The following is a 27,963-nucleotide window of genomic DNA, read 5'->3' as shown; positions in this document are numbered from 1 at the left end:
AACACGGGAGATTTTGTAAGGCAAAAACCCATGAGTTAAACACACATATGTGTACACTTGAAGAGTGCACTCTTGCTGACTGATGTACCAAGGTCTGACTCACTGTTGACAATCAGGCACATGCAGCCTGGCCTATTTGTTCATGTTATTTTCATTAAAAAAAATGTGTGTGTGTGTGTGTGTGTGTGTGTGTGTGTGTGTGGTCAGATACATGAGCTGTGTGAGTGCCCATAAAGATGGCTGCACTCCATCTTGGCACAAGAACAGAGTTCAAAACTGTCCTCAGTAAGTCATAAGACCTAAAGGTCCAAGGTGACTACAGTAGGATGTCTGTCTGTCTTATTCTAAATAACAACAGACCCGAGTCTGAAGTGTGACTACTCCTGGTCTTCAAGGCTAGGGAGCAAGAAGTTGGAGCTAAGGTGTGGGTACTGAACCCTTAGAATAAGTGAGGAAGAAAAGTCTGTTTGTCCTGTACACATGATACCTTGTTCCCCTTTTTGGTTAAGGTATGTAAGAGCTGTGAAAAATAAACTCATGGCATTTTGGTATTGACTGATCTGCCCTCCTGACCATTGTTCTGTCTCTGTCTTCTCTTTATCATCTATAGCTAGCCTTTCCCTCATCCACACACCCCCACTCAGGTACAAACTTGGGGTTGCTCGGCTGGTTCTGATTGCAGCCCCACAAAGACAGCTTCTGACAGCTGAGGTTACAGGGGGCTGTATGTGGACAGATGAACACCAGGAAATTCAACCCGATCCTCTCCTGTCCGAGTCACACCAGAAAGAGAGAGCACCTTCCTGGCCCCCTCCGACCTCCTTCCTCAGGTCACCTCCGCCCATCGCTCCACCCCCCAATGGGCGTGGTCAGTGCTACAGAAGGACTATCTCACTATAGTGGACCCTACATGGGTGCTAGGTACTGAACTCTAGGCCTCTGGCAGAGGTTTTTTGTTTGTTTTGATTTTCAAGTCAAGGCAGGGTTTCTCTGTGTAACAGCTGGCAATTCTGAAACTTGATTTGAAAAACCAGGCTGGGCTCGAACTCATGGAGATCTACCTGCCTCTGCCTTCCCAGTGCTAGGATTAAAGGCGTGTACCACTACTACTGCCTGGCCAGAGAAGCAAGCATGCTTTTTGTCATTTTCTTTTTAAAACAATCTAACTTTACGTTCCAATCCCAGTTCCCTCTCCCTCCTGTTCTGTCCCTCCCCCCCTTCTATCCACTACTCAGAGACGGTGAGACCTCCCATGGGGATCAACAAAGGCCCTTCCCACTATATCTAGGCTGAGCAAGGTATCTCTTCATAGGGAATGGGCTCCAAAAGGCCAGTTCCTGCACTATGGATAAACACTGGTTCCCTTGCTAGTGGCCCCACAAACTGCCCAAGCCACCCAACTGTCACCCACATTCAGAGGGCCTAGTTGGGTCTTTTGAAGGTTCCCCAGCTGTCAATTGGGAGTCAGTGAGCTCCTACTTGCTCAGGTCAGCAGTTTGGGTGGAATTCTCCATCATGGTCTTGACCCCTTTCTTCATATTATCGCTTCTCCCTCTCTTAAGACTGGATTCAGGGGTTTGGCCCAGTGCTTAGCTGTGGATCACTGTTTCGAAGCAAGAATTCTCAACCACGGACCCACCTCTCCAGGCCTCTGATCCTTCTCTGTGACTGCTGTCCTGAGGTCTAGGGAAGGGCCTTGCTCTTGAGGGCTCATAGCCTGCTTCAAGGGAGAAGGCAGACAGTAAATGACCTGTTTCTGCCATTTGCTTGGATCCCTTCAACCTGAAGTACTTTACCTGCCATCATGCTGTACTTGGGGTAGCATGTCTGGAACCCTCTCCCACCAGTTACAACAATGAGCCACATGCACGTTCACTGTCCCAGAAGCTTCCCGTGCTCCTTTAAAAAGCCCTTTGCGGTGGTAGTACAAGCCTTTAATCCCAGCACTCGGGAGGCAGAGGCAGATGGATCTCTGTGAGCTCGAAGTCAGCTTGGTCCACGAGCGAGTTCTAGGACAGGTTCCAAAACCACAGAGAAACTCTGTCTAGAAAAAACAAACAGACAAACGAATGAATAAAATGCCCCTCCCCCAGGCTCTGCGCTGCTCCTCCCCAGCCTCTGCTCTACTGCCCATTTGCACTTTACACAGCAGGGACCACACTCACCAGGGCTCTGTCCTGCCCAGCTACTGCACAGAACAGGGCTTTGGGGAGCACTTCTGATAGTGCCTAGAATCCTGCCCAGTCTTTCCTGTTTCTGAGTAGTACCCCAGTACTAGAATTGGACTGTTTCACCCCTTCACCAAGAGTAACACCAAAGCCTTGTATTATCATTCAAAATTTTCTCTCCCCAACCCCCTGGACAGTTTCTCTGTGTAACCATCCTGGCTGTCCTGGAACTAGCTCTGTAGACTAGGCTGGCTTCAAACTCACAGGGATCCACCTGCCTGTAACTCCTAGGTGTTGGGGATAAGGTTTGAGCCATCACTGCCTGGCCAAGTATTTCATTTTCAAAAGAAAGCTGGGGGTATGGCTCAGTGGCAGAGCACTTGCCTAGCGCCCACAAAGCCTTGGTTCAATCCCCAGGACACAATTAACAAAAACAATTACTTTTTTTTTTTTTTTTTAAGGGAATGCAGTCAGAATGTAGGAATGGCTGCTGGTTGGGTGAACAGACATTTGAGGTTGGCACATTTACAGGGTGCTTTTGGGGCCACCTAGCGATGGAGGGGGTGAAGGAGGCACTGAACCTGTGCTCTGAATGCAGGCCAGGTTCACTGGAGTCCCACACCTGGAGCAGTGAAGGAGGTAACATTAGAACACCCGAGGTAGTGAAGCCAGGCAGCTGGGGGCCGCTTCAGACTGAGGCCCCCAGCAGGTCAGAGGGTTATGGGGGGGGGCTAGGTTGCTGGGAGGCAAACTCCATCCCCACCCACTTTCTGAATGTTGGCAAAAAAAAAAAAAAAAAAAAAAAAAAAAAACCAAACAAAATAACCAAAGAACAAAAACTGCCTGAATGTTAGTTTTCAAGCATCTGTGTGTTTTTGTGTCTCACAGTCCAATCGTGATGACATTTATTCCAAACACCCTTCTTCTCTCTCTTGTCTCCAGAAAGAAATCCAGAAGCTTGGGAGGTGGGGCAAGCCTGTAATCCTAGCACTAGGGGAGATCATGAGTTCTAGAACAGCTGGGGGTGAACAGATAAAGAGATCCAGTCTCAAAAAAAGAAAAAAGAAAAGAAGAAAACCAAGAATGTAGATGGGGGGGCACTCTCCCAACGTTGGGGTCAACTTTTTCCTAATTATGCCACTGCCCATTTCTTTTCTGGAGAGATGGGGATTTGAACCCAGGACTTTGCACATGCTGGGCCAGCACTGAGTCACATCTGCAGGCCTCGTGATACTCTTCCCTGAACTGCTACACTTTCTGTGATGTCCTCATGCCCCAAGGAGCCCTTCTCGCTTGCATTAGAAGTGCATCATGGAGGTCAGCATAATTTTTAGGTGAGAAGTTTCTGGCTGCATTGTCTGGCACTGCAGTTAGGAACCCACCCAGAAAGGCTGCTTGAGAAAGGACTGGGAGTCTGAGTCCACAGCCACCTGTGGCTTCTCTTAGTTTCTCTTTGTAACAAAGAATGGGGAAACCGAGGCACAGAAAAGTTGCTGTCATTTGAGACTGGTGGGCCAGTGCCCTCTGTCCAGACTGGCTTCCTTCCCACTAGTTGACCTTGCATTTTATTGAGAGGCCAGATGGCTGTAGTCTTGACACTTAAAAAGGTAAGGATTTACGCACTGAGGTCTTAATCAGAAGGGAATGTGTATATCATTTGCCAGTTAATGCCTCACCCCTCCTCAGAGGCAGGGCTTTAGCCCCAGGCTCCTACAATCTTGTATGGAATATTTCCACCATTATGAAGCTCCTTCAAAAGTAAACAAATAACAGCAGAGCCGCAGATGTTTCCTTATTTGCCAGAGGTAAGAAAAGATCAACACACTTACTGTGACTGACAATATTTGTGTAAAAGGCACCACGCTAGAGCTGTCCTGAGTACGCTCAACAATAATATTTGGGGAACTTTAATTTCTTATCTTGGATGGCTCCTCACCACATGGATACAGCTTTAGCCTTCTCTCTCGGTGTCGACACCTCCAAAGTCAGAAGAACCTGCGTTTCCAGGAATTGCTTTTCCCCTAGCGGGACAATGAGGACAAGGCTGGGTTCCCTCCTCAGTGGGTATCAAGTAGAGGCTGGTTGCCCAGGGTCTGCCATCATGGCCACCTTTCCAGACCAGCTTAGCATGGCTCATGCAGGGGTTCTTCAAAGGGCTACTGAACCCGTGGAGGGCACATTACAGAGGTTTGTGCTGTTGACCCAGGGTGCCTGGATTGGCTTGAAAGGCTGCCTGTCTACGAAGTGTTCAGGTATGGCTGGGGCTTCACTTTGAGAACAACTAGCCTAATGCATCTCTTTCCCAAGCTCCAAAAGAGTAAGCCATGGCTGGGAAACTGGCTTGCAAAGGTTGGAGAAGGGACTTGTCTGCAGTTTAATAAGGTCAGTCACTCTAGGCTAGGTGTGGTGGTGAATGCTTTTGATTCCCGTACTCAGGAGGTAGAGGCAGAGGCAGGAGGATATCTGTGAATTTGAGATCTGCCTAGTCTACATGATGAGTTCTAGGTCAGCCAAGCCTATTCAGTGCCAAATAAGTAATAGGCCACACCCAGACATGGGAGGGGTTTATATAGATTCTGTGGTTGGCTGAACTTGTTAAGCTTTGGTGTTTAAGCCTGGTACCCAAGACTGAGCTAGAGAAAGGAGGTGGCCTGAGTGTCCACAGGCTGGTGGAAGTGTTGGTAACAAGTCCATTCTGGCTGAGGGCCTGGGGACAAGGACACATGCTCAGCAAGCCCATTAAGAAGGGAGCTGAGTGGAGTGTAGGGAAACGCGAGCTTCCCAGTTGGCAGCCTAAGGCCAGGGGTGACTTGTCCCCCTTTGCCATAGTGCCCTGCTATGGAAGAAGTGTGCCGCTCTTAGGGCGTACACAGCTCACCTCAGTGACCTAGGCCCAGAGCTGCCACCCAATGCATCTGCCCCCTCAGGCTGTGGCCCATGCCCCAGGTTACTGATGCCTGGTGTGGTTGTCCCCCATGCTTCCTACTGGGCCCACTCACACCTCAGAACATTCCTGGGTTGTCTGGCATTAGGTGGTGGCTTTGAGCTGGGCTGTAGGTCAGATCCCCTGCAAGGGCTGGCCTGCAAACTGCTTTCCACTCCTGCATTTAGCTTCCGCATTCCTGCTGTGTCTCTTTAGGTGTCTTCCATTTGGAGGATGGTCAGCGGGGCTGGTAGCACCTCACACTGAGTACAAAGGCACTAACTACTTACCAGGTCTGCGAAGCCTTAGGTTCCTTGTGGCTTCTGCAGCAGGCTTTCAGTTTTCCCAGTCCCAAGCTTCTCTTTTCTCTTAAGGTTTTTGGCATCTTGGTCAGGAATCATACCATTATAACTTTGTGAGTTTATGTTTGAACCTCTATTCCGTTGGTCTACATTGTGTTTTGTGCCAGGCTCCTGCTGGTCTGGTTACCGTGGCACAGTTGTAGAATGTGAAGTGGAGCTTTCTATCTGCACTGCTTCTCTTTGCTTCAGATTGCCTTGGCTACTTGGGGTTTGTTTACATTTGAGATTTCCTTCCCCTTATTCCTGGGAAGAATCTCATCGGAATTTTAATACGGACTGTACTGAATATATAAATTACTTTCAGTAATGTCCAATTCTACAACAGCAACTCTGATCCATGACTACTGAAGGGCTTTTTAGATTTTATCTTTTTCTTGTTTATATTCCCTTTCTTCCCATTGCTCTGGCCAAAGTTTCAAGCACTATTTTGAAGCAAGAGTAATAAGAACAGACACGCTGATCTCACTCAGTTTTTCCCCATTTAGTACGTGGTTAGCTATCAGCCCGTTGTATACTGACTTTATGCTCCTTCTTTACTTGGTTTGAAAACTCAACACGTGTGCAGTTTTATTAAAGGATCTTCTGTACTGAGTGTGTGCAGAAGGCTGCTTTATTACACTGGCTGATTTGCACATGTCGATCCATCCTTAATTTCTGGAACGAGATCAATTTGATCATGGTATATGATCATATATATGATACACACGAAAAATTAAGAGCAAAGGATACTGGTCAGTTTATTTAAGAATATCCAATCATCCAAAAAGTCACTGTGTAAAGAGCTTTCAGGGGAGTATGGCACTTAGTACTTAAGTGGAATAGAAAGGAACTCTAATTGGCTTTAGACATTCTTCATTTTGGAATCATGCAGATTGGAAAGAGAAATGTAAAGCACGGCTCCCCTCCTGTGAAGAACAGCATATTTCATCAGGAAGAAGAGCTAGGCATGGTGGTGCATTCTTTTAATACCAGCACTGGGAGTGCAGGAGAGGAGTTCAAGGCCTTCAAGGCCAACCATGGCTACACAAGAATTAAGAAAACCAAAACCAACAAACTAAGCAACCAATACCTGCCCCAAGAATAAACCATTAGAAAAAATACTGGGACTTGTGGTGGTGTCCCACACCTTTAATCCCAACACTCAGGAGGCAGAAGCAGGTGGGTCTCTGAGTTTGAGGCCAGCCTGGTCTAACAGGGTGAGTTCCAGGACAGCCAGAGCTGTTACACAGAGAAACCCTGCCTCAGAAAAAAACAAACAAAAACTTGTTTATTACAAGTTTTAGTCCACACAGGATTAGCATGAGACTCAGACCCCCACCCCCATTCTTCATTGTTAACCTTAGATTCCCATGGAGTCACAGGGGCTGTTGTATTTATTTAGGGGTGTTCAGAGATTCTGAGGCACACAGGAAAAGAGCTTAAGATCTACTCCTGTGGGAGTGCGAGTCATCTCTAGACTAGTCTTTGGTGCTATATGTATTCTCGAGATAACCTGTCAACACAGCACAACATGGCCACAGGGGTCAGTGTAGGATCTGAATCATCAGAAACTTTAATGCTGTTTTTGTTGTTGTTTTTTTTAAAGAGCAGAAAGGCCTTTTTAAAAAAAGTTGAACAGGTTCAGTTCAAGTTGCTTGCTCAGACAAGAGTAGAACATATTCTCCCATGGTTCCCCACACTGACAATGAAAGCTGCAGGTCAAAGAGAGAAGTCTGGGGAGCAAATAATAAGGAGTAAGAATGTGGCCTGGTCAAGCGCAGGCAAAGCACAGGGGGCTTCCCAGCTGCTGCTGCTGGGGTCTTCCTGAACGGCATCCCCCTCAGATAGATCGGCAAGGAGCAGACACTGTAAGTAATGTCTCACAAAGAGCAGACAGGCTTCTTGTACTTTATTTGAGTTATTTTTCAAACGACAGTTACAAAAGGTTTTAATTTTTATAATACTCTTCATAAGAAAATAAAATTTAAATAAAAATACATTCTCAACAATACAACATGGTTACACAAATTCACTATATTACGTTTTGATAACTTACATTTTCAAACTAGACACTGTAAAAACCAATATTTACTAGCAACATATTAATTCCCAGGTTAAAAATGTAAGCAGATAACATCAATCAAGATCAGTAATTTAACTCTAGAATGAGTTTTGTATTTGTCACATATGTAAGGACACTAGAAAGATCTGCTGAGTCCATCTTTATAGGCTACTCAACAGTACTTAAAGCAAATTAGAAGGTGCGTTCACTTAAAAGAAATCTGTTTTTTAAAACATGGCTTGAATGAGTTTTTTTCCAGTAAAAGAATGAAATCAGGTCTTGGAAACACAAACAAAAGCCACAGTCATTAGTCATGTGATGCTTTCAAGTTGGTAAAACGAGAGCCCAGTTTTGACTCTTTGCTATTTATTACCCGTGACATTAAAACATGTTTCTTTGGTAAACACAACAGTTCAATTTGATAAGTTATATTCCTGGGAGTAAAAATCTTTGCTATTGCCCACTGTCTGATCAGATGATGGTTTAAAACAAAGCTAGACAAAACATACAACGTATCACCACTCTGAGTGGAGGGCACAGCTCAGAGCTGGTGAACATCTACAGGAAAAGAGTCCCCCCCATCATTTCTTCTGTCCTTTCAGGGGTCTCCAGGTTTTAGGGAGAGGTGAGCTGCCATATACTTTTTTCAAATGCTCTTTGTAAAAGGCAGAAAAAGGAGATCATGAAGTTAAGACTCACAGTACGCAAGAGCACAGCAAAGGAGAAGGCCCTGGAGGGTCTTGATTGTCGGAAGGTCCTGTGGACATGATTTCTGACCAGAAAAGACTGTATCTAAGGAAAATTATATATTTCTCTTTTTACACTGTGCCAAACTGTCCAATTAATTCCAGTCAATTTGGCTGTTCAAAGGGTCACATCAATAACAAAAATAGATGATTGAGCTCTCAAACTGAGCTATACATGTACATAGCTTTGGCCCATTTGATACTGTGATCTTTAAAATTATTCATAATTGGGAATTTGATATTAGAAATGTTAGGGGTGTGGGATGTGGTGGCACATGCTTTTACTTCCAAAATGTAGGAAGTGGAGGCAGTGGCAGGTGGATCTCTGTGAGTTCTAGGCCAGCCACGGATATATAGTGAGACCTTGTCTCAAAACAACAAGAAACAGTTAGGACATAGTTCCTTTTGGGGGGAGAGAAAAACCAAACAAAACAACCAGCAGAAGATTCAAAACCACTAAAGGGTCTTGAACTCTTTTATCTGGACCACTCATGTCTTTTTTAGGTAGACATTTTGGAGAATCTAAGTAGGAATTTTAATACAAAGTTCATGAGTAATGTATTAAGTGGCTACTTTTTTTTTTTTTAACATCTACAAAACAATGTAGTTAATGGGATCTCTAAGTCTGTCAGATTTAAAGGACTCTTTTAAATTTTAGCATGGGCCAGGAGTTACAACCAAACACTATTCAGGCCCATCCCATGCTGACTCTTAAGAGTCTGTTGTGGAATATTAGTTTAAGATGTGTTACATTTGCTTATGCTATAGAACATTTGTTTAATGATGTAAAGATGTGTTACATTCTTTTACGTTGCATTTGTTTAACTCTGTGAAGCTGTTACTTTGCCTGTCTAAAACACCTGCTGGTCTAATAAAGAGCTGAATGGCCAATAGCAAGGCAGGAGAAAGGATAGGTGGGGCTTGCAAACAGAGAGAATAAATTGGAGAGAGGGATTGAGAAGCGAGGGAGATCAAGAACAAGAAAAGAAGGGGCCAAACACCCAGCCACCAGAGCGTAAGGGTGAAATAAGATTACAGAAATGAAAAAAGGAAAAAGCCCATATGCAAAAGGTACACAGGACAATTTAAGGAAAGCTGGTTAGAAATAAGCCAAGCTAAGGCCAGACATTTATAAGTAATAATAAGTCTCCACGTGATTAATTTGGGAGGTGGGTGGTGGGCCCCCGAAAAGAACAAAGAGAAAAGGCAACCAACAACAAAGCCATTTAGAAAAAATTTTCAGTCATGATTTTTTATGGGACAAGTCTGTGTTTAAAAAAATCTTTAAAAATAATTACCTAATAACAATGTAAAAACAATTACCTAGCAACAACATAATTGGCAAATATATTCTGAAATACATCTTAAGCTCAACCAAATAGAAAAATCACAGCTAGTTAGACTTACACCAATAAGTCACAGTTTTCAACAGGAACACAAGTAAATACCCCAACGTTCAAAGTACCACACTTAGAAAATGTTCTGAATTAAAAAAGACAAGTAAGTACCATGGTTTTAATACTGATGAAGCCAAGGGCACCCCCCCTCCAGGGTGGCGCTTGCTTCAACTGCTTATTTACAAGCAGAGTAAGGAAAAACAGGATTTCAACAGTTGCTGACCCTAATTCCATTTGGCTAGCAGTCAATAAGGAAACAGCAATAAAATAGAAACATTTTCAGAAAGCACTGTTCTAGGCTTAAACACTGATCATTCAACTGATCATAAAGGACAGATACCACGGAGTATCTAAGCTACAATCTGGAATGTGCCAGATTATTAAAGTGCGCCGAGTGACCAAACACTATATGGAGGGCATCCTTACACACCCTTATTATGACATGAAACAGCAGGCAAGGTCACGTGGTTTTCTCACGGCCTTCACCATTCTCTTCTGGTTGGGAAGAGATGCCTTCAGGAGTAATGTTAAACTGAATTTTCAAATTAAGAAAATGAGTACCTGATATTTAAAACAATGAAAAACATTAGTGGTCTCATTTGATTTCATCTGCCATCACTCATTCCAAATGTAAACATGGTGCACACAGAAGCACATATTCCCTGATATCTATCTGAGTACTCTTGTACCTGTGACCAGGCAAAACATCCACCCACTTTCAAGGGCGTTCTGAGGTCTTCATCTTTGTCTCTATGTCCTGTAATGGCTAACACGATAGAGGAAAAAAGTCTGTTTTTGTTTTTTCTTCTTTTTCTTTCTTAGAGAGGCGGGTCCAGATGAACTCAACGAGAAATTCGGAATTGACAACGGACTGAGGATTTTCTGGTGAAACACGATGCTGGCAGTACAGAGCAGGCACTAACGGTAGTGAAAATGAGTCCACACAATAGAGTGCCACAAGTAGGGGCGGGTCCCTCGCGGTGAAGCGCTCCCTTTGTTACAAAGCTTCTTAGGAACCTTCCTTAGAAAGATTCTATCAGAAAGAAGTTGCAATGACAGGGATTTGGATGCTTGGATTGGAAGGGAATCGTGGGTTTCGGATTCTCTAGTAATAAACTCATTGACATCAGAATTCCCAAACAGTTAACTCCAACCATTAAATATTAAATACAATGTGAAAGCAGGTGTCATCAAAGCCAATGTCTGCTCTTACATACTCTGAACAAAACTGGGTGAATTAAAAAACTCCATGAAAAACAGTATTTTTCCAGTTCTCCATCAGTTGGTCAAACTATGATATTTTCCCAACAATTGGATTTTCCCTATAAAACAGTAAGAGAAAAATACTCTTTAAAATATACAAATTAAAAATATGATATATACAGAACCCACAAGCACTTCTAATTTTCCTTGCTCTCATGCACTGTCTTGCTTTATTAATTCAACAAATATTACTGACCACTTAACCACATTTCAGGTACTATTCTAGAAGCTAAGTGTATAGTACTGAATGAAATAGATACATAACTCATGGAGCTCGAATGATGGTACAGCAAAAGAAAATAAGCAAAATATTTGTGTAAGAGGATTTGATTGTTTGTTGTTGCCTCCCAACAAGTGCTGTATGCTAGTCAACCATACTAACACCAACTTGTTTTCCCAGCCCAAACCCCCTCACCCACAAAATTAGAGAAAGAAAACAGATGTGTAGTGTACACTGCAAGGGCAATTAGCTGGGCAGTAAGCAAGAATACCACCAGCAGCTGAGATGGCATTTTTTAATAGAGAAAAATAAAGCTAGGCAGGGCATGGTATGCATGGACTGCAGAGATGATGAGATACTTTGTTTTCAAGACAGGGTTTCTCTATGTAATAGCCTGGCTATCCTCGAACTCAATTTGTAGATCAGGCTGGCCTCAAACTAAGATCTGCTTGCTTGTTTTGGTATTCATTATAAATATAAGGTGTTGTGAGAAATATAAAGACAATAAAAACAAAAAGAAAAAAGCTACTAATCATCCAAGGAGAGAATTACAACTGAGCATGACATTCAGAGCAGTTGTGAAGTACAGGACCACAGCATGTAACAAGAGCAGAACTGAGCAGAACAGCCCGAGAGGCAGAAAGCACGCACAGGAGAAGGGCTGGTCCTCAGACTCGGAGAGCAGGGCCTGAGGGTACTTACTTGCTTCCATATTTTGCACTACTTGATCTTTTCTTTCTGTATTTCTCATGAGGCTCATCTAGCTTCTCTATGATGCTTTTTATTTGCTGAATTGTCTTAAAGGTTGTAACAGAATCCTCAATTGTGAAGTTACAATAATCAGGCTCTTTCTGTGGCCCTTGATAGACTGCTATAGTTCCACAAGCCTCTGTAAGGGACAGTGAAATATGATCAGAAAACTAAATTCCACAAATGTAATCTGTAGTATAATTAAACATTTTTTGAAGTTTTTGAGAGAGAGATTCTGATTATACTATACAACAATTGTACTTAACAGAACCATCACGTTTACGTAAGAACAGTAGTTTTATTTCATGAGTAGCCTCTTTTGATGGTTTGTGAACTTCATTAGCAGTAACTTAGTAAATCCATAAATATTTTTAATTTAAAAAAAAATCAAAGAAATAATTCAGAAATTAGTTATAAAAAATCATGGCTTTATAAAAGTAGAGCATGTTTACCTTCCATTTTCTGCAGTTTAGGTAAACTGAGGTTAAAAAGGGAATAAATTCTTTCTGTTTCTCTGTCTTCATCAATATCTATCTGGATGTCTGCAGGGATACCTCTATGATAAAAAGAAAATTAAAGACATTGAAAAAATTTTGTTACTATGAGTAAGATTTTTGATGAATTGAGACTAAAACTACATTTAGAACTTTGGAAAAGGGATCTCAGAAATCAATCTCTGAGATAATTAAACAGGGACATATTGAAGAGGATTTTGAAGTAAAATAACCTTTTAAAGTATTTTTTAAATGTGTATGTGTGTATTTATGCACATGTGTGGGTATCTACAGAGGCTCGAAGAGGGCATCAGATTCCCTGGAGGTGGAATTACACAGGTTCCGGAACTGAACTGGGGTCCTCTACAAGAGCAACAAGAATTCCTAACCACTCTCCAGTCCCAATAAAATCATTTTTATAAACTATGGTTCTTCACAAAACAATGCATTAATAAAGTGTACAGGGCAACAATGGCTATTCTATATCTAAAATATAATGTTTAGTGGACTTCTTTGATACAATTGTAAATTTTATTTTTATTTGTGTGTATGTGTGGGTGTGTGCATGTAAGTGCAGGTGCCTGAGGAAGCCACAGGCATTGGATACCTTGTAGCTGGAGATGTAGGTGGTTGAGAGCTGCTTAATGTGGATGCTGGGAACCAAACTTGGATCCCCTGCAAGAGCGGTAAGTACTGTTAATTGCTGAGCCATCTTTCTAGTCTTCTGTGTCTTGCTCAGGCTTGAGATGCTGACTTTTCTTCTTCTAATGGTGTTGATGATACAGTGGAACATTGCTCATATTTGGCAAATACTCTACCATTAACCTTTAATCTGGCCCTTCAGACCTGTGCTACAATCTAAAATCCCACCCACAGACATGTACAACCATTAATAATTTCAGAATTATTTTCATCAGCCACAAATCTTTTTACTCATTAACAGCCTCCATTCTCCCATCCATCCAGTCCCTGGCCACTGCTAATTTACATTATGTGTCTAGGAATTTACTTATTCTATGTATTTTATTTTTATGGTACTATGATCCAACCAAAGTACTTATGTGTGTCACGCAACAACTAGGCAACAATCCAAGCCTTGCTGAGTACCTTTCATAGGAATATTTTCCAACAATATGTGGCCGTTATGTATAGCTACTTTGACTTAGCTTGTTTTCACATCCATATCCACTGTATGGATGGATTTTGAATCACTACTGCTTTCATCAGGAAGGAACTTACGCAGTACAGGGCTTGCAGCCTGGTGTATTTTCACTTGTCTCTTGGCAGCAGAGCCAGTTTCCATTGAGATATGCTGAAGGGTGAAAAGAACTGAGCCTGTTGTGGTTGCATCTGCTCACCCTGCATAGCATATCTATCCACTCGTTAGCTTCCACACAGTTATTTGCTTGGACGTAGAGTGTTTTCTCTGTATGTATCACTTGGAACATCTTCATTGGTAATAAAGACAAAAAAGTTAAAAAAGCCTTAAAACCAACACATAGTACACCAACAGAGTAAGTACTTAGAAAGGAAACCTAGTTGCTTGGCTAAGAAATGTCTGCTAATGTATCTTAAAGAGTTGTTACTCTCTAAGCACGTCAGTGACCTGTGGTAGTTTGAAGGAAAATGGCCCCCAAAGGGAACAGCACTATTAAGAGGTGTGGCTTTGTTGAAGTAGTGTGGTCTTATCAGAGGAAGTGCGTTACTCTGGGGATGGGCTTTGAGGTGTCTATGCTCAAGCTACTTCCAGTGAGACAGACCACTTCCTGTTGCCTGCAAGATGTAGGACTCTCAGCTACTTCTCTGCACCATGTGTGCCTGCACACCACCATGTCCTACACCATGATGATAATGGACTGAACCTCTGAACTGTAAGCCACCCAATTAAATGTTTTTCTTTGAGTTGTTGTGGTCATAGTGTCTCTTAGTTGATGGCACTAAGCAGTAAACAATGTAAATTTAGATGTCACACATGCCCAAAGGAAAATCTACTATCTGAATAAGAACAAAGGAAGGTAATTTTAGATGTAGGAGGAAGTTTGAGGAAAGACAAGGCAGTGAGGAGATAATGAGGACCAGGGATGCCATCCTGGTGACTGGCAATAGTAGACATGAGTTGGGACATTACTTAGAGATCTGAATGGCAAATACCAAAATAACTTATATACAACAATTTGAAATGCTTCCAATATTTATATAACTTACATTTTTCTTGTTGAAAGAACTTTCTTCCAGTTTTTCCACAGCAAGAATGTTTTTCACTGGAATAGTGTAAATTGCATCTTTGCCTAAATAAACGATGACAAAATGAAAAGAATTACTGTAATAGTTACAAAGGTAAGATGCTAATTCTTTAAGGTTAATTCCCTTGCTGGAAGAAGCACATGCATCGACAGTAGGCTTCTGGAAGTTTTCTATATAATAAAACAGGGCTTTTGATTGAGTTCTATAAAGTGTCCTCTCCTTTTACTACATAGATGAAAATATTTTTAAAGAAAAGCATGTGAATAAATTTCATCTCTATGTAGAAAATTGTTTTCTATGCTGTTGCAAATTTGTAACACTAATTATATAGAAGCTGAAAGAACTAGTGTGTCTAGTGATAAAGATCCACTGAGAGGCCCAGGCATGGGAATTGACCTAAGCAGTAACTATAACTATTAGATTCTTTTGTTTTGCCAACTTAACATGTAATTAAAGGATTATCCTTCAAGACAGAAACATTTGGTATGTATGCATGTGCAGGAAACCAAACCCAAGGCATGATGCACATTATGCAAGTATCCTAGCACTGACCTATATCTCTACCCCTAAAACATGCTTAATTTTACTATTTTATGTGTATGAGTGTTGCCCCTGAATGTATATATGTGTACCATGTGTATGTATGTACCCAGTGCCCTCAAAGGTCAGAAGGCAGCTTTGGATCCCCTGGGTGTGGAGTTACAGATGATTGTGAGCCACCATATGGATGCTGGGAATTGAACTCAGGCTCTCTACAAAAACAAGTACTCTTAACCACTGTGGTAGTTTGAATGTCACTGGCCCCTATAAACTCACACAGAGTGGCACTGTTAGGAGATGCGGCTTGCTGGAGTAGGTATGGCTTTGTTGGGGGAAGTGTCACTGTGTAGACAGGCTTTGAGGTTTCATTTACATGCTTACACTGCACCCAGTGACTCAGTTTACTTCCTGTTGTCTATGGACCAAGATGTAGTTCCTTCTCTACCCTCATCTCCTTCTCTAGTACCTTGTCTGACTGCATGCCTCCATACTTCCCACCATGATAATGGACACCTCTGGAACTGCAAGTCACCCAACTCAATGTTTTCCTTCATAAGACTTGCCATGGTCATGGTGTTTCTTCACAGCAATAGAAACCCTAACTAAGATAACCACTGAGCTAATTATCCAGCCCTGGATCTTTAAATTTTATTTATTTTGTTTTTTGAGACAAGGTCTCTCTATGTAGCCCTGGCTTGTTCTAGAACTCAGTATGTAGACCAGGCTGGCCTCAGGTTTCTATCTAAGGCCTCAACCTTAAAGAGATCCACCTGCTTCTGTATTCTGAGTGCTGGGATTAAAGGCATGTGTCATCATGCCCAGCTTTATTTAATTTTTTTAAAACTTACATTGTGTGTGTGTAGGCATAGGTGTAGGTGCATGTAGATGAACTATATAGCACACGTGTAAAGGTCACAGGACAACTGACAGAAGTCAGTTCTCTCCTTCTACCATGTGGTCCCTAAAGTTTACTTCAGGAGATGCTGGAGATAAACAAAAATTTTATTCAGCAGAGTGAATCCTTAACTATTTAAGGGTTTTGAAATGTAGGCAAAGGGAATTGGAGTTTGTTAAAGGGTTACCCATATCTCATCCAGTTGTAGAAGCTTTTGACAAATACATTTTTGACTTCTGGTCATTTTGTGATGGTGTTTTTTTACAGCATCAAAGTTTTGTTTTTATTTCTTCCTCAAGCTTTTCTTTAAGGATGTGTGGGCTGAAATAAAGAAAACTAAAAATATTCTATTTTATACAATTCAAAAAAATTAATGCTGAGACTTTTTATTTTTACGCAAAAACAGTGTTCAGTTAATTGTTTTTTGTTGTTGCTGTCAATATTTAAGGTAATTCAAATAGATTTGACATATATTTTTAAAAGATATATATACTGAATGTCTACTATATGCCAGGCACTGTCCAAATAATTTAAGACAGAGTAATAAACAAAAAACGAACCCTTAGTAGAATTTGTATTGAGTTCTGAAAGACTGGTAGAGAAATATTAACTTTACTACTGTTTTGTCCTTCGCCTCTGGCACATAGTAGGCACCCAGTAAAATATTTTTAGCTGAAAATACTTGCATAACTGAGTTAATGATTTATTTGGTTCTTCAGCTATTAAGAGAAACAAACAAACAACAAACAAACAAACAAACGAAAACCCTGGAGAGCCTCATGTTAGAAAACTCGAGCCAGCAAAAGTCCAGTGAACCTAAATGTACTGAGAGTGTATGTTTATGGAAGCTGTATAAACTGTCTGTACCTATAGATAACAGGCCTCATGAACATAAAATAGCTAAGCAAATCTCAGAGAAGTATTCCAAAGATGGGCTTATTAAAAATTTTACTAGTAAACTTGGTTAAAGCTTCAGAATCCATAGTGGTTACTACTGAAGTAATTATGGCCACAGTGTATTTGAAGACTTGGTGTTTTTGAAGAATATTTACTAACTGCTTTTATGCTAGTAACGTGATCAATACCGGCAAGGATCTTAAAGAGCAGGGGAAGAGAGAGATGAAATGTAACGACCAACGTGCTAGATGTTCCTAATAAATAGACAGCAAAGTGGCTAGAGACCTAAATGATTGCAATGAAGCGTTGACAGTATCTGAGGCTTACAGGACATCAGATCACAGACCTGCAGAAAGGAAGATCTCTATGTAGAGTATATACAGAACCACGGTCACAAAAATTGGATACTAAAGAAACGTTAAGAGCAGTCTGGTGAAGTCCTATATAAGGAATGTGAGGTGGGAGTGTGTGAGACCCGAAGAAGCTGCAACATGAGCAGCCCATTCAACTTCACCACATAACAGAAGTAACGGCTAGAGAATAGCACTTACCTCTATAAAAATACGTCAAAGTGTTAATGACGGATCACTAAATATCTGAGAACACTCATTTGCCACATTAATTGTACTCACTATGAGTTGCTTACTACTGCTTCTCAGCAGCTTCCTAAGTAAGCACCACAACTTGAGAAAAAAAAATCTTTAAAGTGGAAAAAATTCTATTAATCTTTATACAGCAAATTGGGGAAGAGAGCCCATTATTGAGTCAGAATACATTTATCTATCAGGAAGATAAGTGAAAGGCAATGATTCACAACTATGTTACAGAAACTCTGGGAGGTATTCTTTCAGACATCAAAATTTATTGTATAGTAAAATTTATAGTAACTGTAGCAACAGAAAATAATTACTGGCTTAGGCTACCAAGAAAATAGCCAGAAGACAGACTTAAGCAAAACTGCTGAGCAACTAGCAAATAAGAAGGCCATGTATTTGATTTATGGGGGAAGGTCCTTACATCTTTATTCAAGCCTTTGCTTTTCTGTGTAATTTTAACAAATATACCCGAACCTTAATTCACAGTACATTAGCAGTAAGAAGTAAAGGTTGATGACAGGGAAGGGGAGAAGACACTTCATTGACAGCATAAAAAATTTAAGGTGACAGCCTGACTAAATGAAGTGAGGATAAACTCAGCACAGCAAACACATAAACACAAAAGGCACAGTACAAGACTAGCTCGGGAATAAAGGCACTCAGCTGGGGAACACAGCTGCACTTACACTCAGGAACTCTGATCAACCCAAGTCAGCCGGAAAATGCTAACTTATATTCAATGAGTTCTTTTTTAGAAGGCAGGAAAGTGTGTAATACCCTTTGGAAAAATCCATCAAAGTAGTTAAAACAACAAGCATATATGCTTAGAACTGCATGCTTTGGTAAACAATTTCACAGTCTCATTTGTGTATTTCCTCCAACACAAAACAACAAAGTTCTAATATATCCATCCATAAGGTTCTAATAGTCCAATTCTATGAAGTCTATCCCTTAACATCAGTGGATAGAACAAAGGCTAAACTTGAAAACTGTGGTGTACTCTGGGCCTATGGGGTCATGAAAACCTATGTGTATATATGCAGAGTTCTCAAAAGACAGGCACCATTACTATCATCTAATTTAAAGGATACTATAACCAGCAGACTTTGGGATACTGGTTGGGACTAGACAGTGCTTTAACTGAGGAAGAAATAACTTTGTTTATTCACAGAAAATGACTAATTTACCTTACATTTTATTTCACTGCACTATTGTTATTACTATTGTTTTTTTGTTTGTTTTGAGACAGAGTCTCTTCATATGTAATTCTATCTGTTCTAGAACTCACTATGCATAGACTAGGCTGGCTTCCAACTCTGTCTCTGCTAGGATTAAAGGTGTGTATTACCATGCCTGGCTTAATTGTACTACTAATATAAACATAATAAACAACAACACTATCTATCCATAGGTAAGAATATTTATTTATTTGGTTTTTCGAGACAGGGTTTCTCTGTATAACAGTCCTGGTTGTCCTGAAGTTCACTTTGTAGAAAAGGCTGGCCTTGAACTCAGAGATCCACCTGCTTCTGCCTCCTGGGTGCTGGGATTAAAATCCTGCACCACCACAATCAGCAGGTGAGAATATTTATATAAAATTCAGTATAAGCCAGAAATCTGAAATATTCAAAGTCAGTTTTAAAAACACTTTGGAAAGGCAAGCCTACTGATCTTTAGCTACATATTTATATACTATAGTAAGCTATCTGGGTGCCTAAAATGCAGCACAGTCTAAGAAATTTCTTACTAATATACTTAGACATACATACATACACACACACACACACACACACACACACACACACACACACACATATGTATATTCATTCATTCTGTGTAAGCTGCTCTTATGTGTATACAAAAAAAATTTTTGTTTCCTCTTAGCTGATACAGCAGTACATGTCAGTAGTTCCTGCTGTTTGGGAGGCTTAAGCCCAGAGTTCTCTTCCCAATCATTTTACTACTCAGCCGTCTCCACTGAAGCACTCTATACTCTCGTACAGTAGCCCATGTCAGGTGTTTATGTCATCATTACGGAATTTGTAGGATAAGCTCCCCACCTACCCAAGCTCTCTTAGTAGGTGTTTACTGATCAGATTTGATGGGACTTCAAAAACTTCCTGAATACCCTGGCAAGCTGAATGTCTGTGATTGCTAGCCACTGTTAAGCCCTCACCTTTCTGTTTTTATTGCTATACCAAGTCCAGTTTTACACTCAAATTGATTTATGCCCAGCTTTTACGTTACAGTTTAATTATACACCACACAATGTGATGAGATAAGCACTCCAGTTTCATTTTTTGTGTCTCTCTGAGAAACTCTGAGCCATTCGTTGTGCAATGATTCACTGCAGTCCCAGGAACCAGCAGAGTAAAGCCACAATAAAGAATGGACACAGCCCTACCTGGCTGCTTGTGGTAGGTGAGCTCTCGGCTTGTCAAGCAGAACCACCGTTTCTTGAAATTCTTTTTTCCAATACGGGTTCTTCCTTGAGCTCTTTTATACATCTCACTGCCAACATAACAGACATAAAATAAACAGCCTCAGAGATTAAAATTGTTCACCTGAAACAAAGAATTGACCCTTACTATTAGAGGACTTGGTAGTCATTTATAATTGTTAGTGTACGACACTGACTTCCACCGATGACTCATATATTTTACTTAGGTCGCACTGAAGGAATAGTCTTTAATTAATGAAGGGTTCTTTTAGTTTTACTTTTAGGTATGGTGTTCAGCCTGCATGATGTCTATGCACATGTGTGCAGTACCTGTGGAAGTCAGAAGAGGGCATCAGATCCCCTGGAACTGGAGTTACAGACTGGCAATTAAATCCAGGTCTTTTACAAGAGCAGCCAGTGTTCTTAATCACTGAGCCATCTCTCTAGCCCATAAGTAATGTAGTTTTAAAACTGTGCTATACAGAATAAAGAGGATCAGGTAAGTCATTTGCATCCCACTGACTCCTAGTAATAACCACTCGTAAAGCTGATCAGAGCTCTCTCTTAACTGTAGAGCCCTGGGACTGTACGGCCAGGGAGTGCAGCCCTGTGACATGGAGCTGACAGGTATAGAGGGTCATTCACTTGAGTGCAGAAGCTTAAGAAGTTCTGGAGCAGAATGAAAACTCAGGTTTCTTTAGACCCACGTTCTTTGTACTTACTGTCTACAGTGAAACAGAAAAGTCATGTCTCATTTAATTAATTACCCTTCTTTCAGGTGCACAGGCTCACTCGTACCGCTGGACTCTTTAGTTTCCGTAGATGAGATTTCATCTAAGAACTAAATGGGGAAATGGGAAAGTATTATGGTATGTGAGTAAATGAGGTATATTGTACAAAACTGTTTTATCTTATATGTCACTGATTATATGAGGAAATTCATTATTAGAGTATATATAATGCAGGTTGAGAATATATTTACACAAAATGCTCAGGACCAAAGTGCTTTAGATTTAGGGCTCTGAAATATTTTCATATACAGAAAGTTTTCTTGAAGATGGGACTCATATCTAAACAAATTCATACACATAGCCTAAAGACAATTTTATACAGTATTTTTACTAATCCTGCACTTTGTAATCTATCACGAGGTCGTGTGGAATTTTCCATTGTGACATCATGTCCATTCAAGAAGTTTTAGATATCCCAATATTTCAGATTTTAGACCATCTTGGATTGAAGAGGCCCATTCTACAATTATCTATAAAAATAAAATACATTTAATATACAAAGTCGCCAATTTACAAAGAAGTTAAGAAGTTTATTCTTAATTTACTCAAATACTGAATTGATTTCCCTATAGAAATAACTCAATGTGTAATAATACTTTATTGTAATTCTTTTTGAGACACTATTTCACTATTTCTGAGAATAGACTTAAACTCACTGCAATCCTCCTGTCTTGGCCTCCTTAGTACTAAGATTACCACCACAGCTAGCTCTTATCTATATTTTTGGTCTCCATAAGGCCTTGGATAAAAAGAATTTATTAATGCAAATTCACCTAAAATATTTTAATAATGTCCTCCAAATAAAAGGGTTATTTTTAAAATTTCTCAAGAGCCTTTAACAACTGCTTTAAAAAAAAGTTTTAGGTGAATTTGCATTGTTCTAGATAAAAATATAAAAGCCTAGGCTCGGCATAATGGTACACAGCATTAATCCCAGCATTTAGGAGGTAGAGGCAGGGGATATTTGTGAGTTAGAGGCCAGCTTGGTCTACATAATAAGTTCCAGGACAACCAGAGCTATATAGCGAGACTCTATTTTGAAAAGCCAAAAACAAACAAAACCAACTATCTGGTGCCAGAAGTTTTACTTATAGAGTCCCTGTGAACGTATTTTAAAAGTACAGACATATATACTTTAGTAAAGTGTGTTCTTGGCTATCAACTGCTAAATCATGCTATAGAAATTGAACAAGTTTTAAAGACTCCCCTTGCTAATTTGGTTCACTGAGTTAGGATTGTGATAATGATGACACAGTTCTTCAAGTATAGTTTAGATTTATTTAAAAAATAATTTTTTGCCGGGGGTGGTGGTGGTGGCGGCGGTGGTGCACACCTTTAGTCCCAGCACTCAGGAGGCAGAGGCGGGCGGATGTCTGTGAATTCGAGGTCAGCTTGGTCTACATAGGGAGTTTTAGGACAAGCTCCAAAGTTACACGGAGAAACCTTGTTTCAAAAAAAAAAAAAAAAAAAAAAAAAAAATTCAAAAACAAATTTCTTTTCTTCCTAAAATTTCCAGATTTATAATATTGTATTTTATATGGATGACTAAGGAGTCAAGGACCAAGAAATTAAAGGCTTAAAAAAACATTTCCTGTTTCTAATCATATACCTTTTTACATGTTGTAGGTCTTATGTTACCATGTTATATACTGTAGGCATTTGTAAATTTCTATTTTAGTTACTGTTGTTCTTTTGCTGCGCAGTTAATGCCTAAGAAACACAGATATGAGACTCAGCGCCCACGTGGAGTTTATTGAGAGAAGGGAGAGAAAGAGGGGGTAGCTGGTGGCCAACCGAAAGCAGGAGAGAGAGAGAGAACAGAGAGAGAGCAAAGAGAGAGCAAAGAAGCAGAGAGGCAGAGAGAGAGAAGCACTTGGCGCGCTTGCTTTAAAAGAGGCTTGCGCAGTAACTGAGTCCTCTGGCTGCCAGGTAAAGCTGACGTATGTACGGACGACATGGCCATGAGCGTCCCGCCCATTGTTGGGGCGGGGGTCAGCTGGCTGCTAGTTCCTAACAGTTACTTTCCTCCAATTACTAATACAGGCACACAATAATTCATTGAAAACAGTATTTTACATTTTTATTATTTTGTGTGGATGTGTATGGGAATGTGTGTGTGTCACAACATATATATGGAGGTCAGAGGACAACTTGTGTGGAGCTGATTCCCTCCTGCCAACCATGTGGATCCCACAGATCAAACTCAGGTCATCAGGATCCATAACACATGCCTTTGCCTACAGAGCCATCTTGCTCACCCATTTTGCTTTTTATTATGGTGACTGAGTACCCACTCTACTACACAACATGTGCTATTTATTTGGCTTTAGGCCTAGACCAAATATAATTCTGTCCTCTGGGGGACATCTAGCAATAGCTAAAAGTACTTCTGGTCCTCAAAATTGGGGATATACTACTGGCATTTAATTCAGGGATGTTGCTCAATATCCTACAATGTAAAGGCTAGCTCTTAAAATCAAGAACTACCCAGGTCCAAATGTTAATAGTGTTGTAGTTGAGAAAGCTAAGCCAAGAAATCAGCAACTGCAGTTACTGTTAAGACTTGCTTATTTCACAGCTTTAAAGATAGACTTGATTGACAGTTTAAACTTTTTTTTTTTTGTTAATTGGAGACCGACTTCTAGGAAAAATGAGTTATTAATTTTCTTATGCTAGATGACACAAAAGTTTCCTATTTCCTTTAGTCCAAAATAAAACCACCATACCTTTTTCACGTCTGTAAAATATCTTTCCTCTTGAAACATTTTGAGAAATTCACACATGACCGACTTTTTGGAACGAGACTATTAAAAAAAAAAAAAAACCAAAACAGGATTTGTGTATGTTAAAATATGCATAGCTTCTTAAAATGTTAGTTGTGACCCTACAAAAGGGGTCATGAAAAATCTGTCAATAGAAGGTTTCTGAAAGCACAACAGTAAGAACTAATTCAAAAGCAAGCATGTCACAACTCTGAGGTGTTTTTTGGCAATGTCAGTATGCTGCATGGGAGCATGTCTCTACAGCTTTACCCCTGCTCACACCACACTTACACTCTGCACTATGCAAGCCAACACACCACATATCACCAATCACTGCTGCCTGGAAGACATCGGAACACAGCTCTGGGCTCTGGTATATTAGGGACAGAGCTATTATTACCACACATGAAGGTTTTTTCTCTAATAGAAGCATAATAATTTAATTACAGAAAACAAAGACTGACAATATTTTTTCCATATCATTAGTCAGCATGTATTAAGTTAATAGTTTTGGGTTTTATTAAAATGTTTGATTTAACTGCTTAAATTGCTGACTTAAGTTTCAAGAAACAAACAAACAAATTCCAAAACTAAACAACCCCCCCAAAAAAACTTGAAGTAAATTCTGGCTTGAGATTAGGACAGAATTTCCACAACTTTTAAAATGGCTTTAAATATACTTTATACAAATGAATGAGTACTCTTTCTGCTGCATGCCTTTATGCCAGAAGGGGGCACCAGATCCCATTGTAGATGGCAATTGAACTCAGGACCTCTGGAAGAGCAGCCAGTGCTCTTTACCACTGAGCCATTGCTCCTGACCCCTGTAATAAATTTCTGTACTATATATTTATGCAAACTGAGTAATTATAAAATCAAAATATGATCAGGTTTGAAAAACTGTATTCTACAGTATCAAATACCCAACTAATATTTATTTATGGAAACACAAATAAGTATATCCATCTTATTAGTATGTTAATTTGCCTTTTGTCTTTAATAAGTGGTAAGATTATATATACAAAGAATTGGTCTAAAATATTTTTTAACAATATACAATGTAAATATGTATCAAAACACATTGCATATATAAATTTGTGTAATTCTTATATGACACAGATTTTGAAAATGTACTTATAAGTGAGTAAACAGGGTTTAATTAGCATACAACAAGAGTATCATTATCCACCGCCTAAAGAGACAAGTAGCAAATGAAAATCTATACGTATAACCGCCAAGAGCTTCCTTTAGTGGCAGAACAGCTCACACATATCACGCAGACTATAGACTAAGAAATAAATCCTCTGGCCTCTGGCCTCACTCTTCTACTTCCAGTCTGCTGTTCCTCCATTGCCCAAACTCACCCGGAAGCTAGAGATCATAGGTCTTCCTGAGGCACGAAGTAGAGCAAAGTAGGGATGGAGATAGAAACTATGCAGCCCTATTTCTAGTTTCTTTCTGTTTAAAAAACAGTAGTTGTTAAGAACTGCCCACATTCCAAAACCAAGTTCCTCTTGCCTTCAATAACTCAGCACCAACAGCACATCATTATTAAAGGACAACAGGTTTCTATATCACCACTATGCACACACTCCTACAATGGGACCCTCCCCAATAATGCTCGCGCCATCATGACCTACCTGTGCTGTCTCTCTCATTTCTGCTCTGATACCATGCTCCATAGCACCCCCGACCCCAGTAAATCTCTTACATGAAGTCTATGTGTGGTGTGACCTTTGTGGCATTCCTTGGCCTTCTGATACCACAAAATACTTATTAACACTGGTGCCAAGACTTAGATAGAATACTCTGGTGCCTGCATTCCCCTTTGGGATCTGAGCTGCACTAGGACCCCTATTCCTTATCTTCTGTCCACCTGCAACAGACCCACCTTCCAACCCACTGAACACTTGGCTGTCCATCCATCATCTGCAAATGGTAAGTGATCCCTCTAGGTTGGTTGGTGTAACTGCTTCTTCTGATCTCTGGTACTCTTGGAAGTGGAGGTACCCATCTGCTCTAAATCCTTTCCCTTGGGTGAGGCCTTGTTTTTGAGCTTGGTTTTCACCTTTTAGCTTTACAAGAAAGCCCCAGTACCGGGCACTGAGTCTCCTAGGGCTGTTAGCCTCAACCCTTGTTGAGTGTGATGATTACCCACCTAAGGCTGTTTCTTCCTCATTCCTTGTCAGTCCTCCCGGAGTCCTGGGGAGTCCCTAGACTTCAGGCTTAGGACCTTCTTCTCTTTTTCACCCATGGGAATTCATACCTTTTGGCTCCCTTACTAGTATGCACCTTAGGAAAATCCCCAGCCTCTCCACCTGACACCTACCTGAAGGTTCCTAAATTTATTTGCTTCTGCAATCAAATCTGGCCTCAATATCCCTTAGATAATCAATTCAAATGTGGCTGACTAACAGCACCCTGGACCTTTACAAATAATGCAAATGATTGGGATAGGGAGTGTAGGGAAAAAGGGCCAGCCAAAGAAACACACTTTGGTCCTGCAACCAGAACGAAAAAAATGCACCTGACCCTGAAACCAGTGCCAAAGAAACACTTTGTTCCTGGAATCAGAGTCCCTGGAATCAGAGTCACTAAAGGAAATACACCCTGGCCCTAAAATTAGAGCCAAAAGGCTAAAAAGGACCAAAGAAAGAAACACACTTTGGTCTGGAAACCAGAGCCAAATCTGATCCTGAACCTGTGCAGAAAACCAACCAATCCCTGAGCAGGATATCTAGCCAATCTGACCTCAGGGACTGAAATCTGATCAATCCCCACCCTGGAAAAACTGCCCCTAAAAAGCCCTATATAAGTCCTGAGCCTCTCCAGCCTGTGGCTGTCTGGCTGTCTCCTTCCACCCTGGCAGAGGCAGCTACTCTCCTGGATTCTTCCCTCCCAATAAATCTCTTGAATGAGGTTTGGGTGAGACCTTCCTTTACCAGAGCAGAGACAACCCTGGACTGAGTGGAGAAGGGCTGCACTACTTTTAGCAGGGGAAACTTTTCCCCTGGTGAGAAGCAGAGCTGTTATACTTGTACTCTGGGGAGACAAGAGGTAAACTGTAATAACTCTGCTAGCGAAGCCCTCTCCTGATGGAGGAGAGCTGTTACGTGGGAAGCCATTCCAGGGAACTGGGGAAGCCCTCTCCTGAAGCAGGGCTGTAAGATGCTATGCTTGCTGTGACCTGTGGTATTTCTTGGCTCCTGATTGCCAGAATACCTTTCCATCTGAGCTGTAACACTTAGTATTCTTTGGCTCCCAAGTGCCAGAACCTCAGTCCATCCCATTCAGTGTAACACCCACAGGGAGGAGGAAAGAGGTTCCCCATTCCATATTTCTTAGTCCCAAGCCCTGTTGTCTGATCCTTTCCCCACCCACACACTGTGTAAATGTCCTATCTTTAAATTACCATTGACTGATTTGTAAGTGTTGCAAAGTAGTGTCTTAGTCCAAATTGGCAGGAGAGGTAGAAAGCAAAGGCGTAGACCAGCCCCAGCATGCACATACTCCTTGCTGGTCAGTGCATCTCTTTGCCACTGTAGAGTCCTCTCCTAAGATATGTAAGGATCATTTGTTTCTGCTGGCTTCTGCCACTCACAAAATTTGGTTACAAATTCTAGAGTCTGATTCTTCAGCTGCTTCTTTCCTCTACCTGCTTTCTAACCATGTTTCTTGCCTTTTTGGGCTCTGGCCTGATATGCCTTCCACATGGGCACTTACCTATCCTGCTGGGTCCTGCAGCCTGCTATGCCTCTGGCTTACTACACCCATGTGGACATCTCCCTTTTCTCCTGCTACCTGTTCTATCTTGAGAGACCCAGGCCCCAGAAAATCCCTAGTCTACAGCCCCTATGCAGACCCTGAATGTTTCAACCCCAAGGTCCAGCACAGTGAAAGAAACACACCCTGCATTCGGAACCTGAGCCAGTTTAAGAGACACTTATCCCTAGGCCTAGAGCCAGGAAAAAACACCCTAACTTCAAAACTGGCACCAAAAGAACACACTTAGACCCTAGAACTGGAGCCAAAATGAACCATAGAAAGAAACCCAGCTTGGCCCTGGAATTGGAGCCATCTCTGCCTAAAAACTAGCCAATCCCTGAGCTAGAAAAACTGACCAATCACAGGCCAGCTTGGAATTTCCTATACTGGGGCAGCCAGTCAGCTCAGTTCAGGCTTGAGCCAGGCAGGTTTGGAGTTTCCCAAGCCCCTTCCTCCTGCCTGGGCTACTATCTTAAACCCCCATGCTCGATGCTCTAGGTCTCTCCTGCTCTGCTTCTGCTGTGCCATGGAGGTTGTTGGTGCTTCAGACGGAAGGACCCAAGTTAACCCGCAAATAAAGATTTTTTTGTTTTTGCTTTGTTTTGTGGTGGTGATTCAGGTTCCGGATTTCAGACTTAACACTACTATGCCTTTGGAATGTCCACCATG

At 41.1% G+C, this 27,963-nt stretch overlaps 1 protein-coding gene across 2 annotated transcripts in view; it reads right to left on the bottom strand.

Moving 5' to 3' along the window:
• Positions 1 to 7,324: 7,324 nt before the first annotated feature.
• The window catches only part of Rasa2 (RAS p21 protein activator 2), a 90,402-nt gene continuing 69,763 nt past the window's right edge, over positions 7,325 to 27,963 (bottom strand). For both annotated transcript variants that reach the window (XM_051206812.1, XM_051206802.1), the window contains exons 17-24: positions 23,494 to 23,571; positions 20,744 to 20,817; positions 19,941 to 20,047; positions 14,570 to 14,652; positions 13,604 to 13,812; positions 12,323 to 12,426; positions 11,823 to 12,009; positions 7,325 to 10,959 (exon numbers count right to left, since the gene is read on the bottom strand). In XM_051206812.1, coding sequence (XP_051062769.1) covers positions 10,929 to 10,959; positions 11,823 to 12,009; positions 12,323 to 12,426; positions 13,604 to 13,812; positions 14,570 to 14,652; positions 19,941 to 20,047; positions 20,744 to 20,817; positions 23,494 to 23,571 — 873 coding nt within the window. In that variant the 3' untranslated portion in view covers positions 7,325 to 10,928. The remainder of the gene's footprint in view (positions 10,960 to 11,822; positions 12,010 to 12,322; positions 12,427 to 13,603; positions 13,813 to 14,569; positions 14,653 to 19,940; positions 20,048 to 20,743; positions 20,818 to 23,493; positions 23,572 to 27,963) is intronic.

The sequence above is a fragment of the Phodopus roborovskii genome, unplaced genomic scaffold, assembly GCF_943737965.1.
Source record: "Phodopus roborovskii unplaced genomic scaffold, PHOROB, whole genome shotgun sequence".
Taxonomy (NCBI): domain Eukaryota; kingdom Metazoa; phylum Chordata; class Mammalia; order Rodentia; family Cricetidae; genus Phodopus; species Phodopus roborovskii.
Note: the sequence above shows the minus strand (reverse complement) of the source record. Positions and strands in the feature narration are given on the sequence as shown.